This window comes from Schistocerca serialis, chromosome 7, assembly GCF_023864345.2.
Source record: "Schistocerca serialis cubense isolate TAMUIC-IGC-003099 chromosome 7, iqSchSeri2.2, whole genome shotgun sequence".
NCBI classification, from domain to species: Eukaryota; Metazoa; Arthropoda; class Insecta; order Orthoptera; family Acrididae; genus Schistocerca; species Schistocerca serialis.
This window is the reverse complement of record NC_064644.1, coordinates 597276204-597296326: the sequence shown is the minus strand read 5'-3', so window position 1 is coordinate 597296326 and position 20123 is coordinate 597276204. Positions and strand designations below refer to the sequence as shown.

The window sequence follows — 20123 nt, the reverse complement described above, 5'->3', positions numbered from 1 at the left end:
ATGTTCCTTGCAGTAGCTTGTCGTGGTCGTAAAACCGAAAGAATATACAAGGAAGAACTTAAATGGCGTCGTCCTAAATGGAAGAAACTCGTTGCCGTGGATAAGAGCTATTACGAGAAACTTGACTCCTCTGGTCGCAGAGTACTGGCCGATGCTCATGATACCTGCAGAGCAGACTCTCAAGAGACCGTTGGTTGGTCGGTCGGTCGGTCGGTCGGTCGGTCGGTCGATTAGAGGGACCAAACCTGTCCTTTTCTTCAGCGAACAGACAAGTCTACATGAGTGTTTGATAGATTGGCCTAACGCGCGAAACCCGGGCTAAGAAAACCCGAACGTCCACGAATGGTCAACAAAACCTACATATGGGACAAAAAAGAAGAAAGGGAGACGCAGGAAGAAAGACAGGCGAGGTGCCCCACCTAGGGAGAAGCCGGAAGCCCACAAAGGCAGAGTGCAATGAGGGGCGTAAGCCCCCACCCCCCGCCGTTTACAAGAAGCCATTGACTAGGAAAAACTAGCAACACGAAAAGGGCAGGAGAAACACAGATAACAAAAGACGAATAAGTCGAACAGATTACTGGAGAGGGGGTGGACGAGGAGTACAAGGGCAAGTAGGGTGACGGCTGCAGTTGGCCACCAATCCCAGACAACCGCAGCCCGGTCTGGTCAAAGGCGGCAGTGGAGTGTTCTGCCAACCCCTCAATGCGCCTATAAGCTTAAGTGGCCGTCCCTTAATGGAGAGTGGTGAAAGCCCTCTACACGAATGAAACGTAAAACTAATCCAGCCGCTGAGGCGGCGTCTGAGGATACGTCGTTGGAACCTACGACAGAAGCCAGATGCGTAAGCGTACGCTTTGCACGTGAAAGGCACACATTGAAAATCGTGGGCAGAGGCGCAGCCGTTACACCTCTATCATAGAAATCAGAAAGCGGAGAGTATTTGAAACCCACAGTTTAGATCTTTGAATCGATTACGTTGTACTGCACGCGTTGATACTATTGGTTGTCAAGAATAGACCGAAAGCAACAAGAGTCTGAAAGGCTGTTTCTTCAAGTTTTTGCTACAACTGCTCTGAGTGGGCTTCCCCATAGCGATGACATCCGTTTGTACGAAAACAAAAAGCTTCATTACACATGTCGGTGCGACTCTGCGATCATAGGCAGTGGTGTGATTATCAGAACCTGGCCGTTTCGGTTTGTTTTACTACTGTTATCTTTCACAACTTCTGATCATGTCTCCAGAAATGGGAGACAAAATATTACGCATATATGCTGTGGTATCGATAGCTACGATGCCACAGCGTAGATGTCCGTTCTTAGGTCGGCTCTACGAGAGCGGAAGATCTTCGCCGACGACAGCGCCCTCTAGCCGGCGCTGTGCAGCTCTACGAGCGCCGCTCCAGATTCAGCCCATTTGATGCCGAGCAGACGACCAACAAACATTGTTTCATTTTCATAGTGGGCGAGCCACTACAGAATTTGCCTGTGTAACTTCTGTTAGCTTCGATACATCCGGCTACGCACCTACGTGCTCCTCAGTACACAATTATGTATTCACGCTATTATTGTGTTGAGATATAATAAAACCACTTTTGCTTTAATTGCAGTACCGAGAGTTCTACCTCACCTGGTCGTCCTAGCTTCCTACATTCGGCCTACCCTCTAAATTACAGGAGCAGACCCACGCGCCGCCTTCCAGGCGGGATACAAAATATATCTTGCACCACGGCGAATTGTCTATATAAAAAAAAACGAGTCCGGCACGAGTTCCGGGCAAGCTTTGTAAGTACATTTTGTATAATCCAGTATAACAAACTCAGTGGAGGACCCTTGATACGGTCCAGCTTGAAATGGCTGCCTCATGATTTTCTGGAGGGCAGAATGCTTCTGCTGAAATCCAAACTGTAATTTCGACAAAATTTGCTATCTTCTTACGTTTATGGTCCTAAATATAAACCAGCATGGGCGTCCGCAGGAATTTCTTCATGGAAGGAAAGGGAAAGGGCAAGACTATAAAAGAACTGTGTGGGAATTCTATAGTGAATATTATGAGTAAAATAGTATCTGTGCTCAAGCTTCCATCCCTCCCCGTTCCCCTCCGCTCTCTCTCTCTCTCTCTCTCTCTCTCTCTCTCTCTCTCTCTCTCTTGCGGTTGCTTATGGCTTGCCACTAGGAGGCGCTCGTGTAGTTTACTGAGGGTAAGCAATAGGGTGATTGGCCAGAGTAATGCGGCAACAACTTGTGTTGTACTGGTTTCGGGATCGCGACCACTTGCGCATGTTTCCACTGATCACGAAACTGTGATTTCGTTAAAGACAGCCACGAGATGGGAGATAGCCAATTCCAGGATTGGTTGTAATATTGTAAATCTGTTCACGTGGGCGTGGCCTGGGGCCTCTTTTGCTGACAGTGACTAGATGATTTGTGCAACATCTTCAGGGGTGAAGAAATGCACCCATTTGCCTGCGGATAGTTTCGACAGTAGTGATAACGCCATCAGTAGTATTTATTGGTTTTATTCACATGTAACAGGTTTCGATGATACATCACGCCATCTTAAGGCCCCTCTGTCCCTCTGGTTGATCACGAAGACATCGGAATTCATCACCATATTTTCAGGAGATAAAAAAAAATCTGTCTGTGGTGCGTATGACAACAGCACATCAACGCAACTACTGTATCCATCACAGTGGATAAGAAGCTTTGCTCGTCATCGGGGCTCAGTTCGAAGTGGGACGCATCATTGAAGACAATTCTACTCCAGTCACTTACATTACATACCGAACACGTGTTTGGAGACGCCCTGGACAATTCTGGGATACCAACGTAACTGTCGCCCGCCATACGGCCCGACAAACAGCAACCAGGAATGATGGAATGCCATTTCATTTCATTGGACCCCTTTGGTGGTCATACGAGACACCGTACAGCGGTACGTCGATGATATTGTACTCCCCGTTTTGTTGCCCTTCATGGCAAGCAATCCTGGGCTTACATTTCTACAAGATAACGTCCCCCCCCCCCCCCCCCCCCCCCGTACACGGCATGAGTTTCTACGGCTTGTCTTCACGCTTGCCAAACCCTATCTCGGCCAGCAAGATCGCCGGATCTCTCCTCAATTGAGAACGTTTGGAGTATGGAGAGGACCCTCCAACCAGCTCTGGATTCTGGCGTGTTACGATTCTGACGATCTAACAAACCAATTGGACGGAATTTCGCATGGTTTCCCTGAGGACGACATCCAACAACTGCTTGGATAAGGACCCAGTTAGAAGAGAAAGCCAGTGGATTACTACAAACAATTACTCAGTGGTGTCACAACAACAAACTCAGGATAGCCGAAAACGAAACAACATACACTTTACTGAAAGGATCACTCCAAAGGAATCCTTCGGTTAAAATTGGGGACACAAACATCAAACGAGCACGCGTTACGCGCTATCTTGGTGTACACATAGATGAAAAATTGAATTTCCACGAACACATAAGGCTAACAACAGACAAAGCAGAAAAAATACTCCACAAACTGGTGAGGTTAAATTCAAAACAGTACAGACTACCTCTACCAGTCATACGTACATACCACTGTGCGCTCTTCGAATCAGTACTCAGCTTTGCAGCTAGTACGTGGGCACATAGACTGAACGTGGTCACCAACAAAGCATCCGTCAGACGAGGGCAGAGAAGTGTCCTACTTAGGCTATCTGGAGCCTTCGGCATTACCTCAGCGGATGCACTGTGTGTGGTGCTCGGAATATGCCCCATAGATATCACGTTCAAATACAGAGCTGCAGGGTACTGGTTATGGGTGGGGAGACTAGATAAGGTACACACAATAACCGGTGTGCCCATAGAGACGATACGTCACCTTAAAAGTTGCCGTTTGGATACATGGCAAAGTGAGTGGGATGTAAGTGATAAGGGACGTAGACTGCACGACTTCCTCCCTGACATAAGGGAGCCGTTGAGAATGAGACATATCGATCCCAGCCGCGGTATGGTACATTTCTTAACCGGGCACGGACCTTATCCCACGCACTTAAACCGCGTGAGTCTGAGGCAGACACCTACATGCACATGCGGGCAAGAAGGTTCCCCAGAACACACTGTCTTTTTCTGCGGTCAATACGCGAACAACAGACATACACTACACTTAGATTACACAGATACAGACATAGATATATACACAGCAATAAGAGACGAAGAACAATGGGCATAATTAAACACGCTGACAAACAGTATTTCAAAAACAACACATGAAGAGTATATGCGGACACGACATCACAGACATGCCTATGTGCAGCGTAACAGAAATCTCCAGAGGATGGACAGCGATACCCACAGTGACAACGAAAATAGTGACAATGAGGAGGAACAGGAGGAGGAAGCTGAGATGTGACAGTAAATAAGCAAATTGCTGGCAATAAAACACCAAATGCTGTACATGGATTGGCACCTAAAGTAGTTAATACATAGGATTAGTAACAAATAGGATAAGCAACATTATTTCTCTACTAATAACCACTTGTGTGTGTGTGTGTGTGTGTGTGTGTGGTGTGTGTGTGTGTGTGTGTGAGAGAGAGAGAGAGAGAGAGAGAGAGAGAGAGAGAGACTAGCGGTCAACGGCTCGAAGAAACCATTCCGAGGTATTCACCGTCAGTCACACTCGGTGATGGTACAAACAAATCTCTCATCTAGCCTATCTTCTTTTTATATTCTTCTTAAAAAACAACAAAATTTTATTTATATTTCAACCTTAAATTATTGTTATTTTGAAAAGTATCATTCTTTGTAAATGTTGTAGATAAAACAAAAGGAAAGAAAACTGTAAAAAGATGAAAAACGAAAATTGTAAGATGTACGACCTGTCTTAAACATCAGGTAACAGGTCTATAATTTGGCAATAAATAAAAAACAAATAAAAAATAAGGACCAGAGGTGTACCAACGCGTTACTGACTTGTTCAATTGGTGAACCCCTTCTCTTGAATAAATCATCCAATCTTTCTGAAACTGTACTCACTTGTTTGTCTGTACATATAAATCGCGTCGACCGATTTCCGTCTTATTCGGATAATTCCCTTGTGATGAGTCTGTTTTTTTTTTCTTAGAGCGTACGTCTGACGGTCCTATCGTTCCCAGATGTGAGATACAGTAGCAGCGTTTGTCCCAGAGTCGAGGTGCTCTCGGCGCTCCTGCTGCGGCTCGCTGGCGCGCGCTACGCGCTGGACTCCCCTGCCCTGCTTTCGCCCATAGCTGGCAGTAGCGACCTCGGCGCGGCCCCCGGAAGCTGGCGGCGGCTCTCGCTGCGGAGGACGTCTTGATCGCGGCCTGCAGGGGGCTATCCCCGCCTGCTGGCGGCTTATCTGGCGCCGACACGCCACGGGCCGCGGTTTAAAACGGCGCCGCTCGATGCCGCCCCCGGGGGCGGCTATCCATATTCATGGCGGAGATAAACGTCGGCCGGTGCCGGGGCCGGTAGCCGCTGATTTACAGGTCTGTTTTTCTGGCGCTAACTACCGCCTCCTCCAGACGCCCGGACAACAAAAATCGCATTTCCTCGCGCTCCTCTGCTCTTCCTCCATTACCCATTCATCGTGGCGTGAGTTATGCCGTGGTCTTAATTACGGCGGGTCACGCGACGTGCGGGGGCGGCGGCGGTGGAGGGCAGTAATCCGTGAAGAATGCCCAGCGCCACCCCCGGCTCAAGCACCGGCTCTAGACTCCACGGCCTCGGCCACTCCAGCCCCAGGCCCAGGCGGCCGGGGCGATGGCCGAAGAGCTCACAGCGCCTGAGCTCGAGCCAGTATACATGTGCGATGCTTTCGCATAAGAATACAGCGCTCAAGTTGATTAGAGGAAGAAGACATATGATCAGCACCCAGCCTGAATGTCTACCGCCTTACTCTCTCTATATCCGTGTGCTGCAACCATATAAATACATGGCGTTCCAAATTTTTGGGTCATTATTACATAAAAACATATGGACTGCAATTATAAGACTCGAGGGACACGGAAGAGAAACAGCAGGGATGAAGACAGGTTTGTAACCTATCCTCGATAATATTCGACATGTATATTAAGCAGTAAAGGAAACAGAGGAGGAACTTGGAAGGGCAATAAGGTTAAGAGAGAAGAAATAAATAATTCGCGGTTTCTCATCGACACTGTAATTCTGTCAGAGACGGCAAAGGACTTGGAAGAACAGTTCAAAGGAACGTACAGTGTCTTGAAAAAAAGATATTATAATCTGAATGTGAATACAAGTACCACTAGGATAATGGAGTTACTCGAATTAAATCAGGCGATGCTGGGTCAATTAGATTACGATATGCTATACTGAAAGTAGTACATGATTTTTACTATTTCGTTAGCAATAACTGATGAAGGGCGAAATAGATGACATAAAATGTAGACTGGCTACGGCAAGAAAAACTTTTCTGAGAAAGAGAAATTTGTTTACATTAAATATAAATTTAAGCGTTAAGAAGTTTTTTTAAAGTTTCTGTTTGGAATGCATTCTTTTGCAGATGTTAAACGTGGTCGATAAACAATTGGGAAGGTGTGTGTGTGGAGTGTAACCTTGTACGGAAAACAAAGGTGGCTGATAAACGGTTTAGCCACGAAGACAATACAAACTGATGAAACGTGATGATTCAGAGGAATGTTGAAGATTAAATGGATAGACTTAGTAGATAATGTGGAGGTACTGAATCCAAAAGTGGAGGGAGGGGGGGGAATTCATGTCACTACTTGCCTAAAAGAACAGATCAGTTGATATGATATATCCGGAGTTCTGTAATGTATGGAAGTGTGGGGGGGGGGGGGGGGGGAGGTAAAAATACTACAGGGTGACCAACGCTGGAATACAGGTTCGAATGGCTGTAGGCTGCTACAGAAACGATGAGTCTTTTACAGCATGGACTTGCTTGGAGAGCTGCATCAAAACAGTCTTCGCACCGGAAACCACCACAATAGAGCAATACAAATAATACTGGACATGGAACGGTAGTAAGGAGCGAACCCGAGCCAAAGGCCGAGCAGCTTCTTGCGCTGTCATTTAAGCTATGAGAACACCAGACAGTGACTGTATCTGGCGGGCCGCTTGAATTTGCACGAGCAACGGCCTGATTGGCTAACTTCAATGCTTATTAACTTGGAAACGGCGCACGTATTAGATTTTTTTCTTAACAATTATTTCTCAGCGCTAATTATCCTGCAACACCCTTACAGGCCTTTCGGGCTGTTTCTGACCTCCCTGTATATCTATCGAAAGGCTCAAATAAGATTTTTGTTTTGTTTTTATAGTATATTGCATTCCGAAGAACTTTCAATTGCTTTTTCTTTGGTGCCACTGCACGTATTTTCAAATTTTGTTTTGTAATGCTTACGTGCACTCAGTCCCAACTGCTCTTGCAGCGACATAGTTTTGATTCTCATTAAGAACAAAATGTTGTCAAATACTAATTTCATATGACTAACAGACAGGGTAAGTTGGTAAGCCCGGTATTATGTTTGGTCCCAAAAATATTTGGACAGTAGTAGTTCCAGCAGGAACTGGGAAGTTTCTGCGCTGTCATCTCCAGTCGCACCACACTGCTGCCAGCATCGGTAAACATCCTCCAAGTTAGTATTGCAGCGCACTACTTTGAAGCCATACTTTATGCATACAAAATTAGAATTTGGATAATATTTTGTTTACAGTGAGAAGTAGAAGAACTCCCCTCGAGTGGGCAATGGACTCTGAGCTGAAATCTGTATGAACAGTATGGGTTGACGATACCTAGGAACCACACAAACAATATTCAAAGTAGGTATATATATGTACAGAGAGAGAGAGAGGGGGAGAGAGAGAGAGAGAGAGAGAGAGAGAGAGAGAGAGAGAGAGAGAGAGAGAGAGAGAGATATGTAGTGCTTATAATCAGCCTATTTTCAATCGAAATGACGGTGTTGATAATTAACGGTACACAAATTGTCGAGCAGTGTGTTGCTGTGATAAGTGGTCGTAACGTCGTCTACATTAGTACAGATGTAATTTTATTATTTCTATTATTTCTAAATGGGGCTCTGCACTGTTTAAGAGTGAAGATGATCGTGAAGGTGACTGTAGGTTATACTACGATCGAAGTCGGTGTGTCTAGCAGTTTTATAACGGACAGGATTTTTTACAAAACATTACAGGGACATGTTCCTAAAAGTTTTCAACAAAAATTTACGTGAAACGACGCTAACTGTATTAAACAAAAAAAGCCGCGCAAGTGCAATTTTTGTCCAGGTATGCAACATCAACGTGTCAATTGAGGTGAAACTGTGTTGCGTTTGTTGTCTTAATATTTCTAGTTAACATATTGCTCGACTCACGTGCGACAAATTTCTGTGGAAATCTTAATATCTTAATATCTTATATAATTATAATCTTTTTTTGAAAAAAGTTTCAATTTCTCGGGAGATGAGAAAGTCAATGGTTACATCACTAGGCAAATTAATAGATACTTTTGAGAAATATTACATGCAGGAAATGCTTTTTTTATATATCTTTTGAAAACGTTTGAGATTTGCAGCTTATCTGACTTTCACTGTAGTAAGAAGATGAAGCTACAACGAAGCACGTTGAGTCAGATGTACCCCGTATTATGAAGGAAATCGGCTGTGTCCGTTACAAAGGAGCCATGTCCGAAGTTGCCATAAGCGATTTAGGAGCACCACTAAAAAACTGAATCTGCATGATCGTACGGAGATTTGGATCGTCATGCTCCCGAACACGAGTCGTGTCTTGGCCACTGCACTAGTTGGCTCGCACAAAATTCACAGCACTGGTGAGGAAACATTATTTCATGCAGGTTACATCTGGGGTGATGTCACGACGGTAATTGTAGATGAATTCACGCTTACGCAGAGCGAGGTCGACAATCATTCTTGTGCGCATTATCTTCCAATGGAATAAGAAAGCCCCTAAGCGAACACAAGCAAATGCGTTTCCGCAGGCAGTTCGCCAGTGTTGACTATCTTTCGCCTGTATTTATGAACATGCGTTTACATTTTAGTGAACGGAACAGAACGCGAGTTGACGAACGCTGCGTTATTGTCTTCTGATGTAAACAATCGGCACACAGAATACAGCGTTATAGGAAAAAGCCACGATGCTAAACTTTGATATTCAGAGAGGATTATTTCGCACGGCGACTGAACTGCTTTGGACGAAGTAAGCAAAAATAATTACCAAAGGAAGAATTTAGGTGATCCAGTTTGTACGAAAGCATGAAATACGTTGAGATAGTTCACTTAACTCTGAACTGCACCTCCAGCTTTGCTTAGCGTTACTCCAAAACTTTGCACAAATCTCGGTTGACGCTTTTCGCTGGGTTCTCAGTACAACTGAGGAGGAAATTTAGAAGGGGAACACTAATAAACGGCGGCGAACACAACCTGAAGGAAGGCTAGAATTTACACTCTTGTTATTAGTAACCGGAGACATTTAGTGATTGTTTCGCATTTCAGTAGCTAATATACAGGGTGCCCCACGAGATGTGGTCAGTATTCAGGGATGTGACAGGAACGATCATTTGAAGCAAAGAAGTCCAATAAATACGGGCTCTAAAAGTGCGCACCTTAAGAGCTACGAATATTACATCTTCGATACTGTGAAACAAATTTATTTTACTGAAAACTCTTTACTTTTCATATTTTGCGTGGAGCTGGTATGAACCAACATACAAAGAAAAACTGTCCAGTAAGTATGCGCTTTAAAATGTCTACCTCATGAGCTGTGAGCAATTGTTCATGTTCACTACTGTGAAACACTTCTCTTCTATTCCCCAAGGGGCTGGCTCTGAGCACTATGGGACTTAACATCTGTGGTCATCAGTCCCCTAGAACTCAGAACTACTTAAACCTAACTAACCTAAGGACATCACACACATCCATGCCCGAGGCAGGATTCGAACCTGCGACCGTAGCAGTTATTCCTCAAGTGCTCAGATCTTTATGAGCTATGGATTTTATATCCTATGTTTACAAGACTTGTTTGTTTTGAATGCTCTCTCTGAAAATTAAACTTCTTTAACCACAAGATTATGTTTTTCATTGACCATTCCTCCTGGGATCAGATATTTTCTGATGTCTGCAGTGATATATGCAAAGCACTTCATCGATTTTTATTAAAGTACGTCTAAAGAAATTAATATCAATAAAATATGACTAGTTAAATGTGAAATATACATGCAACCTGTTTCATAGACTACTTGATAAAATCTGCTACACAGTTTGTTAGTGAGGAGACAGCGCGATCACGGGTAAACTATTTTTATTTGTCGTCGAAAGCATCCAACATAGTAATGAGCCGTCAGCCACGTAATTCGAGATACCATGAACGTACGAAAGGAGAAGAGTCATGTCTTTCGGATATTTTAATTAGCATAGTAGATACATATTCGCACTTTTTTACTTTCAAGGTAATTTAATGTACTTTTACCTCTTTGTAAATAAAATGCTAACACCGGTTCCCGTCGGTTCACCGAAGTTATGGGCAGTTGGGCTTGGCTAGCACATGGATAGGTGACCGTCCGGGTCTGTCGATCGCTGTTGGCAGCGGGGTGCTCTCAGCACTTGTGAGGCAAACTGAGGAGCTACTTGACTGATAAGTAGCGGCTACGGTCACGAGAACTGACAACGGCCGGGAGAGCGATGTGCTGACCACATGCCCCTTCATATCGGCATCCAGTGAACTTAGCGTCTAAGGACGACACGGCGGTCGGTCGGTACCGTCGGGCCTTCCGAGGGCTGTTGGCACCGAACTTTTGAAGAAAATTATAAAGCTCGTTCTCATTTACACCGATCCCACCTGATGCAAGTCTCTAATGAATTTATAGTCGTCCTCACGCCAACAGCATGATTTTTGAGTGGTCACTTTGCTACTAGTCATATTTCTTTCCCTTGAGCACCTGTGCTGTGGACCCCTTGGATCCCAGAAGTATCTGTGACATCTATATTCTGCTATTAGCAACTGTACGTTGTCTTCGGACCATTTCACCGTTTACGCAACTCCACGAACAAGAAAAGTAAACAGACAAGCCAGTACACGAAAATGAACTTCCCTTGATTCTCCCGTTTTTACTTTCTTTATCCTCTGTGCTGATGACTTTTAAGTCTTAAATCTGGATATAAGGATAGCTTTTCCAGAAGATCGTCTTTCTGTCCTTCGCACGTTAAACAGTCTCGACGAAAGTTTCAAACAAAACTTGCTTTTCTTACTGCAACATACAAACCATAGAACAAGTAAAACAACTTACCAACACCCGAACTGGGTATTTGAAAATTTTTACTGCGTAAAAAATTATTCTCGCATTGCCATCAAGAACCCCTTGAATTTGTTTCTAGTCTAAGGTGTTACGTATGCGGATCTTAAAGCCTGATCTATCGGTTTAATAGATGCTGGAAATTAGCAACTTTCGGCCATATTAGCCAGTTGACGCGTTACACAAGTGTTACCAACTTGTGCAAAAAGTATTTGCAAGTAATAAATAGAGTTCTACTTCCTGGATAATGTACCGCTAATTTATCATTAAAACCTTCACCAACGTACGAGCGCAGCATCAGGACCTTTTCTGGTGGTTTTCTTTTTTTAGGTATGCAGAAGAGCACCGAAGAGAAAACAGTGCCTATAGAAGATAATAAGGACGTAACGGATATGTTGATGGAAGTCCTACCGACGATGAAGCGCCACTACTGTCCATATCAGAAAGTTTCTGTCTGCGTGATTATGACTACGACAGAAGACACAACATTGTGAAAGTAATAAATACTTAAGCTTTAGATTGAACGCAGAAATATTTCAAGAAAGCTAATTCATAGACACCGCCAGTAGCAACGAATTATGTCTGGATGTTAGCCTTTCGCCCATTCAATACGGGTATGTACATCTTTCCAGGAGTTTCTTTACATTAGTAAGCTGACACGCAACAAACCAGGAACATTGAAACAATGGAAGTATGGCTTTTCAATCCTGGAATACGCAGTAAAGGAAAAAGACATATATTTTTTTAACTTTTATGCATTCCTGCACTTGTGCCCTCTGCTAGACGTAAACAGTGTTGCATAATTAACAGGAAAAACCTACTCAGTTGAAAGTAAATGACAATAGAAGCAAAAACGTTCCTAAACATGTGTCCAAAACGAGTTGTTTGCAAGACTGCGAACGTCTGGTTGCGTGCCACCATTAAATTTCTATGAAATATTGTCCTAGTTTGTACAAAAGCATTTGAAATGGAAAGGTCTAACACAGCCCAAGTTTGAGGAATCTGGTACGTGCATAACACGACACCGCCACAATTCACTGCTGTTGCAATACTGTATCTAACGCGTGAATCAGGTCGAGGGAAGTCTGTGGTCTGGTCTCCAAGATCAAATGACCTCAACCCTACGGATTTTTGTGTGTTTAGTCATCTCGAAAGCGGAGTGTACAGCACTCCCGTTGATACGGTTGATGAACTGGGGAGTAGCACAATTCTGCTAAGATTTGCGAGATGATCTGGGGGTGCATGAAAGAAGTTTTAAATATGGTTCAAATGGCTCTGAGCACTATGGGACTTAACATCTATGGTCATCAGTCCCCTGGAACTTAGAACTACTTAAACCTAACCAACCTAAGGACAGCACACCAGTCATCACGAGGCAGAGAAAATACCTGACCCCGCCGGGAATCGAACCCGGGAACCCGGGCGTGGGAAGCGAGAACGCTACCGCAAAGAAGTTTTAACTCAGAGCAGAAACTAGAGAAGTATTGTATCCAAATGCGAGGACGACATGTGGAGCACGTCCTTTGACAAGTACCAGTGTAGAGTAAACTGGAACGTGCAGCGTACTGAACGGTACTTTATGTCTTAGGCCATAGGTGAAATTCCAGCCCAGTTATATGGAGACTTAAATATCAAATACATTTCTACTAACTGCGTCGATATTTCATATTTGTTATCACACTTTTCCAGTTATATCACTAGTTGCTCATTTGAGTACCTATGGCCAGCCGGTGTGGCCGAGCGGTTCTAGGCGCTACAGTCTGGAACCGTGCGATCGCTACGGTCGCAGGTTCGAATCCTGCCTCGGGCATGGATGTGTGTGATGTCCTTAGATTAGTTAGGTTTAAGTAGTTCTATGTTCTAGGGGACTGATGTCCTCAGAAGTTAAGTCCCATGGTGCGCAGAGCCATTTGAACCAACCACTGATAATGATAGGCTTACACTGCGCATAAATAAAAAAAATGTTCAAATGTGTGTGAAATCTTATGGGACTTAACTGCTAAGGTCATCAGTCCCTAAGCTTACACACTACTTAACCTAAATTATCCTAAGAACAAATACACACACCCATGGCTGAGGGAGGACTCGAACCTCCGCCGGGACTAGCGGCACAGTCCATGACTGCAGCGCCTTAGGCGCATAAATAAGAACGTGAACAGATTTTTTAAAAAATCTTATGAAACTTGTATGGACAATCAGCTCCCTGGAGGAATAAAATAGTCTTGGTTTTTATTCGGCTTTTAGAAAAAAAAAAACAAGACAAAGGATAAAGTAAAAAGGAGATGAATCCCGTGTCTTCTAAATATTCTTCGATATAATTAAATAAATGTCGATGCTCTGGCGTGTTTGCAGGCCACTTTGACTATAGTTTAAATTCTCGGTTCTCAGCTTGTGCAGAATTTACCTGACTACATCTGTGAAGAGCGTCCGTTATGGATTACGCTTTGGCCGTTAGCAGACCGCACTGTCTGCACCACAAAACACCGGGTCACATAGTCCCAGTCCCACATGCAGTTCGCCAGACTAAAAGCTCAGAGGGGCCATAAAACAATTTCACTGTGTCATATAATTATTGAGAGAATTCGAAATTTTAAAATGCTGTGATAATCTACTCATTAAGAGGTGTAATTTTGTCTTAAAGGTTCAACACAATAAGTCAAGGATTAAAATTAGCAACTATGGGTATACAGGGTGTTAGTTTTCAGACAACTAAAAATCTCGAAAACTATGCAACGTACGAAGAAAATGTTCTAGGTGAAGATTTAATATCAGTAAAGGGGCATCCGCATGTTCTACCACTGGCCACCTCCTAACCACCACTCCTGCGTCGGCGGGGACAGCTTTGCATTTTCAAATAGAAACCCTCCATTTTTATTGCATATTCGGATTCTACGTCGTATGCAAAGTATGATAGTGGCAAGACGCAATCAATGCCTTCTCTGTGCAATAGCGATGGAACTACTGTCGATAACAGTGGTGCTAAAACACACTTACTACACACAGCCTTCTAAAATTCCTTCACCAAGAAGACGAAGTGAATATCGCAAAATTCGAATCAAGAATAGCTGCCAACATGAGAAACTTAGAAGTAGATATCCTCGGAGTACCGAAGCAATATAAATCACTTAATAAAATCAAGTCTTCCGGTTCAGACTGTATACCAATTAGGTCCGTTTAGAGTATGCTGATGCAATACCTACATACATAACAATCATGTGCAACCGCTAACTCGTCGAGAGATCCGTACCCAGAGACTGGAAAGCTGCACAGGTCACACCAATATTCAAGAAAGGCAATAGGAGTAATACACTAAATTACAAGCCCATATCATCAACGTCGATATACAGCAGGGTTTTGGAAGATATATTATGTTCAAACATTATAAATTACCTCGAAGAGAACGGTCTATTGACACACAGTCAACACGGATTTACAAAATACCGTTCTTGTGAAAAACAACTAGCTCTTTACACACACGAACTCGTGAGTGCTGTTGACAAGGGATTTCAGACTGATGGCGTATTTCTAGATTTCCAGAGGGCTTCTGACGCTGTAGCTCACAAGCGACTTGTAATCAAATTGCGTTCATGTGGAATATAGTCTCAGTTACGTGACTGGATTAACGATTTCATGTCAGAGAAACAGAAGTGAATTCTGGCTTTCCCAATGGTAGTGTTAAGGGCACTTTAGTGTTCATATCCATATAAACGATTTAGAAGAATCTGAACAGCTGTCTTAGGTTGTTTGCAGATGATGCTATCATTTATTATTTAGTACAGTCGTCAGAAGAATTGCAAAACGATTTAAGAAAGGTATCCGTATGACGTGAAAAGCCCAAGTAATGAAAAGTGTGATGTCACCCACGTGAGTGCTAAAATGAATCTGTTACACTTCGGTTACACGAGAAATCAATCAGATCTAAAGGCCATAAATTCAATTAAATATGTAGGAACTACAGTTAGGAACAATTTAAACTGGAAAGAACACACACAAAATGTTGTAAGGAAGGCGAATCAAAGACTACGTTTTATTGGCAAAACGCTTAGTAGATGCAACAGATCTACTAAATTGACTGCCTACACTACGCTTGACCGTTCTGTTTTGGAGCACTGCTGCGTGGTGTGGGATTCTTACGAGATAGGCTTAACGGAGTACATCGAGAAAGTTCAAAGAAGGGCAGCAGTTTTTGTAGTATCGTCGCGAAATAGGGGAGAATGTGTCACGCACATGTGACGGGATCTGGGGCACGCATAATTAAAACAAAGGCGTTTCTCGTTGCGGCGGGATCTTCTCAAGAAATTTCACGTCCGAAAGCGAAAATACTTTGTTGACGCCGACCTTCGTACGGAGAAACGATCGGGCTGCTAGATTTGTTAGTGGTAGGTTTGGTCATCACACGAGTGTTACGGAAATGCTTCAGGAACTCGGTTGGGAGTCTCTAGAGGAAAGAAGGCGTTCTTTTCGTGAATTGCTGGTCAGGAAATTTAGAGAACGAGCATTTGAGGCTGACTGCAGTACAATTTTACTGCCGCCAACTTATATTTCGCGGAAAGAGCACAAAGATGAGAGATTAGGGCTCGTACAGAGGCATATAGGCAGTCATTTTTCCCTCGTTCTGTTTGGGAGTGGAACAGGGAGAGAAGATGCTAGTTGTGGTACTAGGTACCCTGCGCCACGCACCGTATGGTGGATTGCGGAGTACGTATGTAGATGTAGATGTAGATCGCAAGAAAATAAGGGAAATCAGAGCTCGCACGGAAAGATATAGGTGTTAATTTTTGCAAAAACAGACATAATGTCTGATGGGGTAGCGGCAATCAGTGGTTTTACAATGTTACTTATAATCCGTCTTGATTGCAAAATGTTTATTCATATGACCGGTTGCTCTAGAACAGGGGTCTCCAAACGTTTTAGTCCGTGGGCCACATTGACTCCTCCACGAAGTCATAAGGGCCAAGATCTACCAAGTGCGATTAAGGCACCCTAGCACTCCATGCCCACCGTAATGTAAGGCTAAAGCAAAGATGAAATAGCAAAAATCTAAGGTTGTGGGAATAGCTAGGACTGAAACGAACTACGATTTTTATTTAATTACATAATTTTGATTGGTGGACGTACCTGACCGAAATTCTGGCGTATTTTATTCTGGCGAATTTCACCGACGAAAAAGTATGTCATTGCACATTCTTCGGGAAAGCGGCCTGCAAAGTTAACGAAATCTCAAAATCATTGTTAGCAACACTATTACTGAAAGACGTAACCGAGGTAGAGTATGTCAATGCATTGTTATTTCAAGCGGTGCAACAATAAATTTAGTTATGTAGTCTTGTAGCGAGTAGCAGAGCCAGAGCATATATTTGATAGTTCTGTTGCGTGATTGTGTCTATGTTGCGAGTGTCTCACGATTTTTTTAGTGTTTTATGCACTGTACTAGTAAGTGAGACGACGAAGTGTGGGACAATTCGAAGTTTGAATTCGAAGAGACAAGGAAAATCTGAAAATCGAAATACGTGTAGCAAGACTTGAGTATTTTTTCATTATATTCTTTAGTGGAACTAGAGTGTAATTGCGAGTGTATAATTTAGTAATAAAAGTACCTTAAAAATAAATTCATTGCATTTTGTTTAGGCAGACTACTCCCTAGTTTTATTAGTATTAAGTAGCACAATTTTATTTTCAGGTTACAATCTTTTGTGAAGTTCTGTATAAATATGGAAAAGAAACGAAAGGTTGGCAGTGAATGTAGAATTTTTAAAGGGTAGTGGGGATGTCAATATTTCGTGATGGAGTCAAGCAACAAACCAATGTGTATTATTTGCAATGAAGCAGTATCAGTCTTCAATATAGAATACAAAACGTCATTATGAGACTAAGCACTCAGAATTACTCCAAGTTTAAAGGTTGCGAACGATTAGAAATGCATGAGTCTCTGAAACGCCAGCTAAAAACCCAGCAGTCGCTGTTTAAGAAAGTAAATGTTGGCAGTATAGGTACCACCTCAAATATTTGGCGGGCCGGATACCGGGGATGTTCGGGCCAGCTACCGCGGGCCGGTTTGCCGGTTTCGGCCAGCGGGCCGTAGTTTGGAGACCCCTGCTCTAGAACCATCTTCAGATCTGATATTTCGGTTACAGGATCAACCCGTACACACACAGCACATGCTGCGTCACATGATGGTTCTAGAGGAACCGAAACATTTTGCAATCAAGACGGTTTATAAGTAATATAGGTGTTAGCTTTTTCCGCGCTCTGTTCGAGAGAGGTGTACCAGAGAACTACCGTGAAGGCGGTTCGATGGACCCTCTGCCAGGCAGAAGGTAAGTGTGGTTCGCAGACTAGCCGTGCAACGCAAGCTGTGCACGGGCAGTCGACTGACACGAGCGGGTGGCTCGGCGGCAGCTGACGTACCTGGTGCGTGCGCCTCCTTCGCGGCCAGCATGGCCTCAGCGCGACGCTCCACTGGCCCGGCGGCCGCTGCGTGGGAGGCGACCCTGGCCAGTCGGCTCGTCAGCAGACGCCGCCACAGGCAGGCATCCGCAGCGTCAGCGGTGCGTCGCACGCGTGTCGCGTATCGCGCCCACCTAGCCACTGACTTAACTACCCCACCAGCCACCGTACCCGCAATCGCTACTCAGCTAGACTTCCATCCGCGGTTAACCGGCCCGAAGGCTTCCGCTGCTGGGGGAGTGTTTCGTGTAACCGCATCGAACAAACCGCACTGCCTGACAAAAAAAAGTACACAGAAGAGGAACGAATCGAAACTTCACAGCTTCAGAGGGTGTCTGATGTTGTTTCAGTGGTTGCAATATCGAGTCAAATTTACAAAGAACCTGGCACTGTGACTTCACTTGTCAGCATGACGCCGTACTCCGTCTGGGCTGGATGCGTGCACTGATTCGGTTGGGAAGGGAATCACACCGCAGTTGTATCCTCTCCAGAGCACAGCCCTTATACAGGGTGACAATTACTGAACTAATATATATATATATATATATATATATATATATATATATATATATATATATATATATAGGTATATATATATATATGGTGTTACAAAAAGGTACGGCCAAACTTTCAGGAAACATTCCTCACACACAAAGAAAGAAAATATGTTATGTGGACATGTGTCTGGAAACGCTTACTTTCCAAGTTAGAGCTCATTTTATTACTTCTCTTCAAATCACATTAATCATGGAATGGAAACACACAGCAACAGAACGTACCAGCGTGACTTCAAACACTTTGCCACAGGAAGTGTTCAAAATGTCCTCCGTTAGCGAGGATACATGCATCCACCCTCCATCGCATGGAATCCCTGATGCGCTGATGCAGCCCTGGAGAATGGCGTATTGTATCACAGCCGTCCACAATACGAGCACGAAGAGTCTCTACATTTGCGTAGACAAGAGCTTTCAAATGCCTCCATAAATGAAAGTCAAGAGGGTTGAGGTCAGGAGAGCGTGGAGGCCATGGAATTGGTCCGCCTCTACCAATCCATCGGTCACCGAATCTGTTGTTGAGAAGCGTACGAACACTTCGACTGAAATGTGCAGGAGCTCCATCGTGCATGAACCACATGTGTCGTACTTGTAAAGCCACATGTTCTAGCAGCACAGGTAGAGTATCCCGTATGAAATCATGATAACGTGCTACATTGAGCGTAGGTGGAAGAACATGGGGCCCAATCAAGACATCACTAACAATGCCTGCCCAAAAGTTCACAGAAAATCTGTGTTGATGACGTGATTGCACAATTGCGTGCGGATTCTCGTCAGCCCACACATGTCGAGTGTGAAAATTTACAATTTGATCACGTTGGAATGAAGCCTCATCCGAAAAGAGAACATTTGCACTGAAATGAGGATTGACACATTGTTGGATGAACCATTCGCAGAAGTGTACCCGTGGAGGCCAATCAGCTGCTGATAGTGCCTGCACACGCTGTACATGGTACGGAAACAACCGGTTCTCCCGTAGCACTCTCCATACAGTGACGTGGTCAACGTTACCTTGTACAGCAGCAACTTCTCTGACGCTGACATTAGGGTTATCGTCAACTGAAGGAAGAATTGCCTCGTCCATTGCAGGTGTCCTCGTCGTTCTAGGTCTTCCCCAGTCGCGAGTCATAGGCTGGAATGTTCCGTGCTCCCTAACACGCCGATTAATTGCTTCGAACGTCTTCCTGTCGGGACACCTTCGTTCTGGAAATCTGTCTCGATACAAACGTACCGCGCTACGGCTATTGCCCCGTGCTAATCCATACATCAAATGGGCATCTGCCAACTCCGCGTTTGTAAACATTGCACTGACTGCAAAACCACGTTCGTGATGAACACTAACCTGTTGATGCTACGTACTGATGTGCTTGATGCTAGTACTGTAGAACAATGAGTCGCATGTCAAAACAAGCACCGAAGTCAACATTACCTTCCTTCAATTGGGCCAACTGGCGGTGAATCGAGGAACTACAGTACATACTGACGAAACTAAAACGAGCTCTAACATGGAAATCAAGCGTTTCCGGACACATGTCCACATAACATCTTTTCTTTATTTGTTTGTGACGAATGTTTCCTGGAAGTTTGGCCGTACCTTTTCGTAACACCCTATATATACGAGGCGTTTAATTAAGTAAGTAGCGTTTCGAAATTAAAAACAGACGTGCAAACTTATCTCAATAATTTTACTCTTACATGGAAGCCTGTACCTTAATCTACTTTTCTACATAATTTCCGTCAACATTGAGGCACTGGTCATAACGTTGTACCAGTTTTTGAATACTCTCCTCATAGAAGTCTGCCGCCCGACTTGTTAACGACTGCATCAC

At 44.0% G+C, this 20123-nt stretch overlaps 1 protein-coding gene across 1 annotated transcript in view; it reads right to left on the bottom strand.

Annotated features, from left to right (window-relative positions):
- The window catches only part of LOC126413277 (putative uncharacterized protein ENSP00000383309), a 28094-nt gene extending 10362 nt beyond the window's left edge, over window positions 1-17732 (bottom strand). Inside the window, exons 1-2 of the mRNA XM_050083178.1 lie at window positions 17702-17732; window positions 5153-5430 (exon numbers count right to left, since the gene is read on the bottom strand). Coding sequence (XP_049939135.1) covers window positions 5153-5430; window positions 17702-17732 — 309 coding nt within the window. The remainder of the gene's footprint in view (window positions 1-5152; window positions 5431-17701) is intronic.
- Window positions 17733-20123: the final 2391 nt, after the last annotated feature.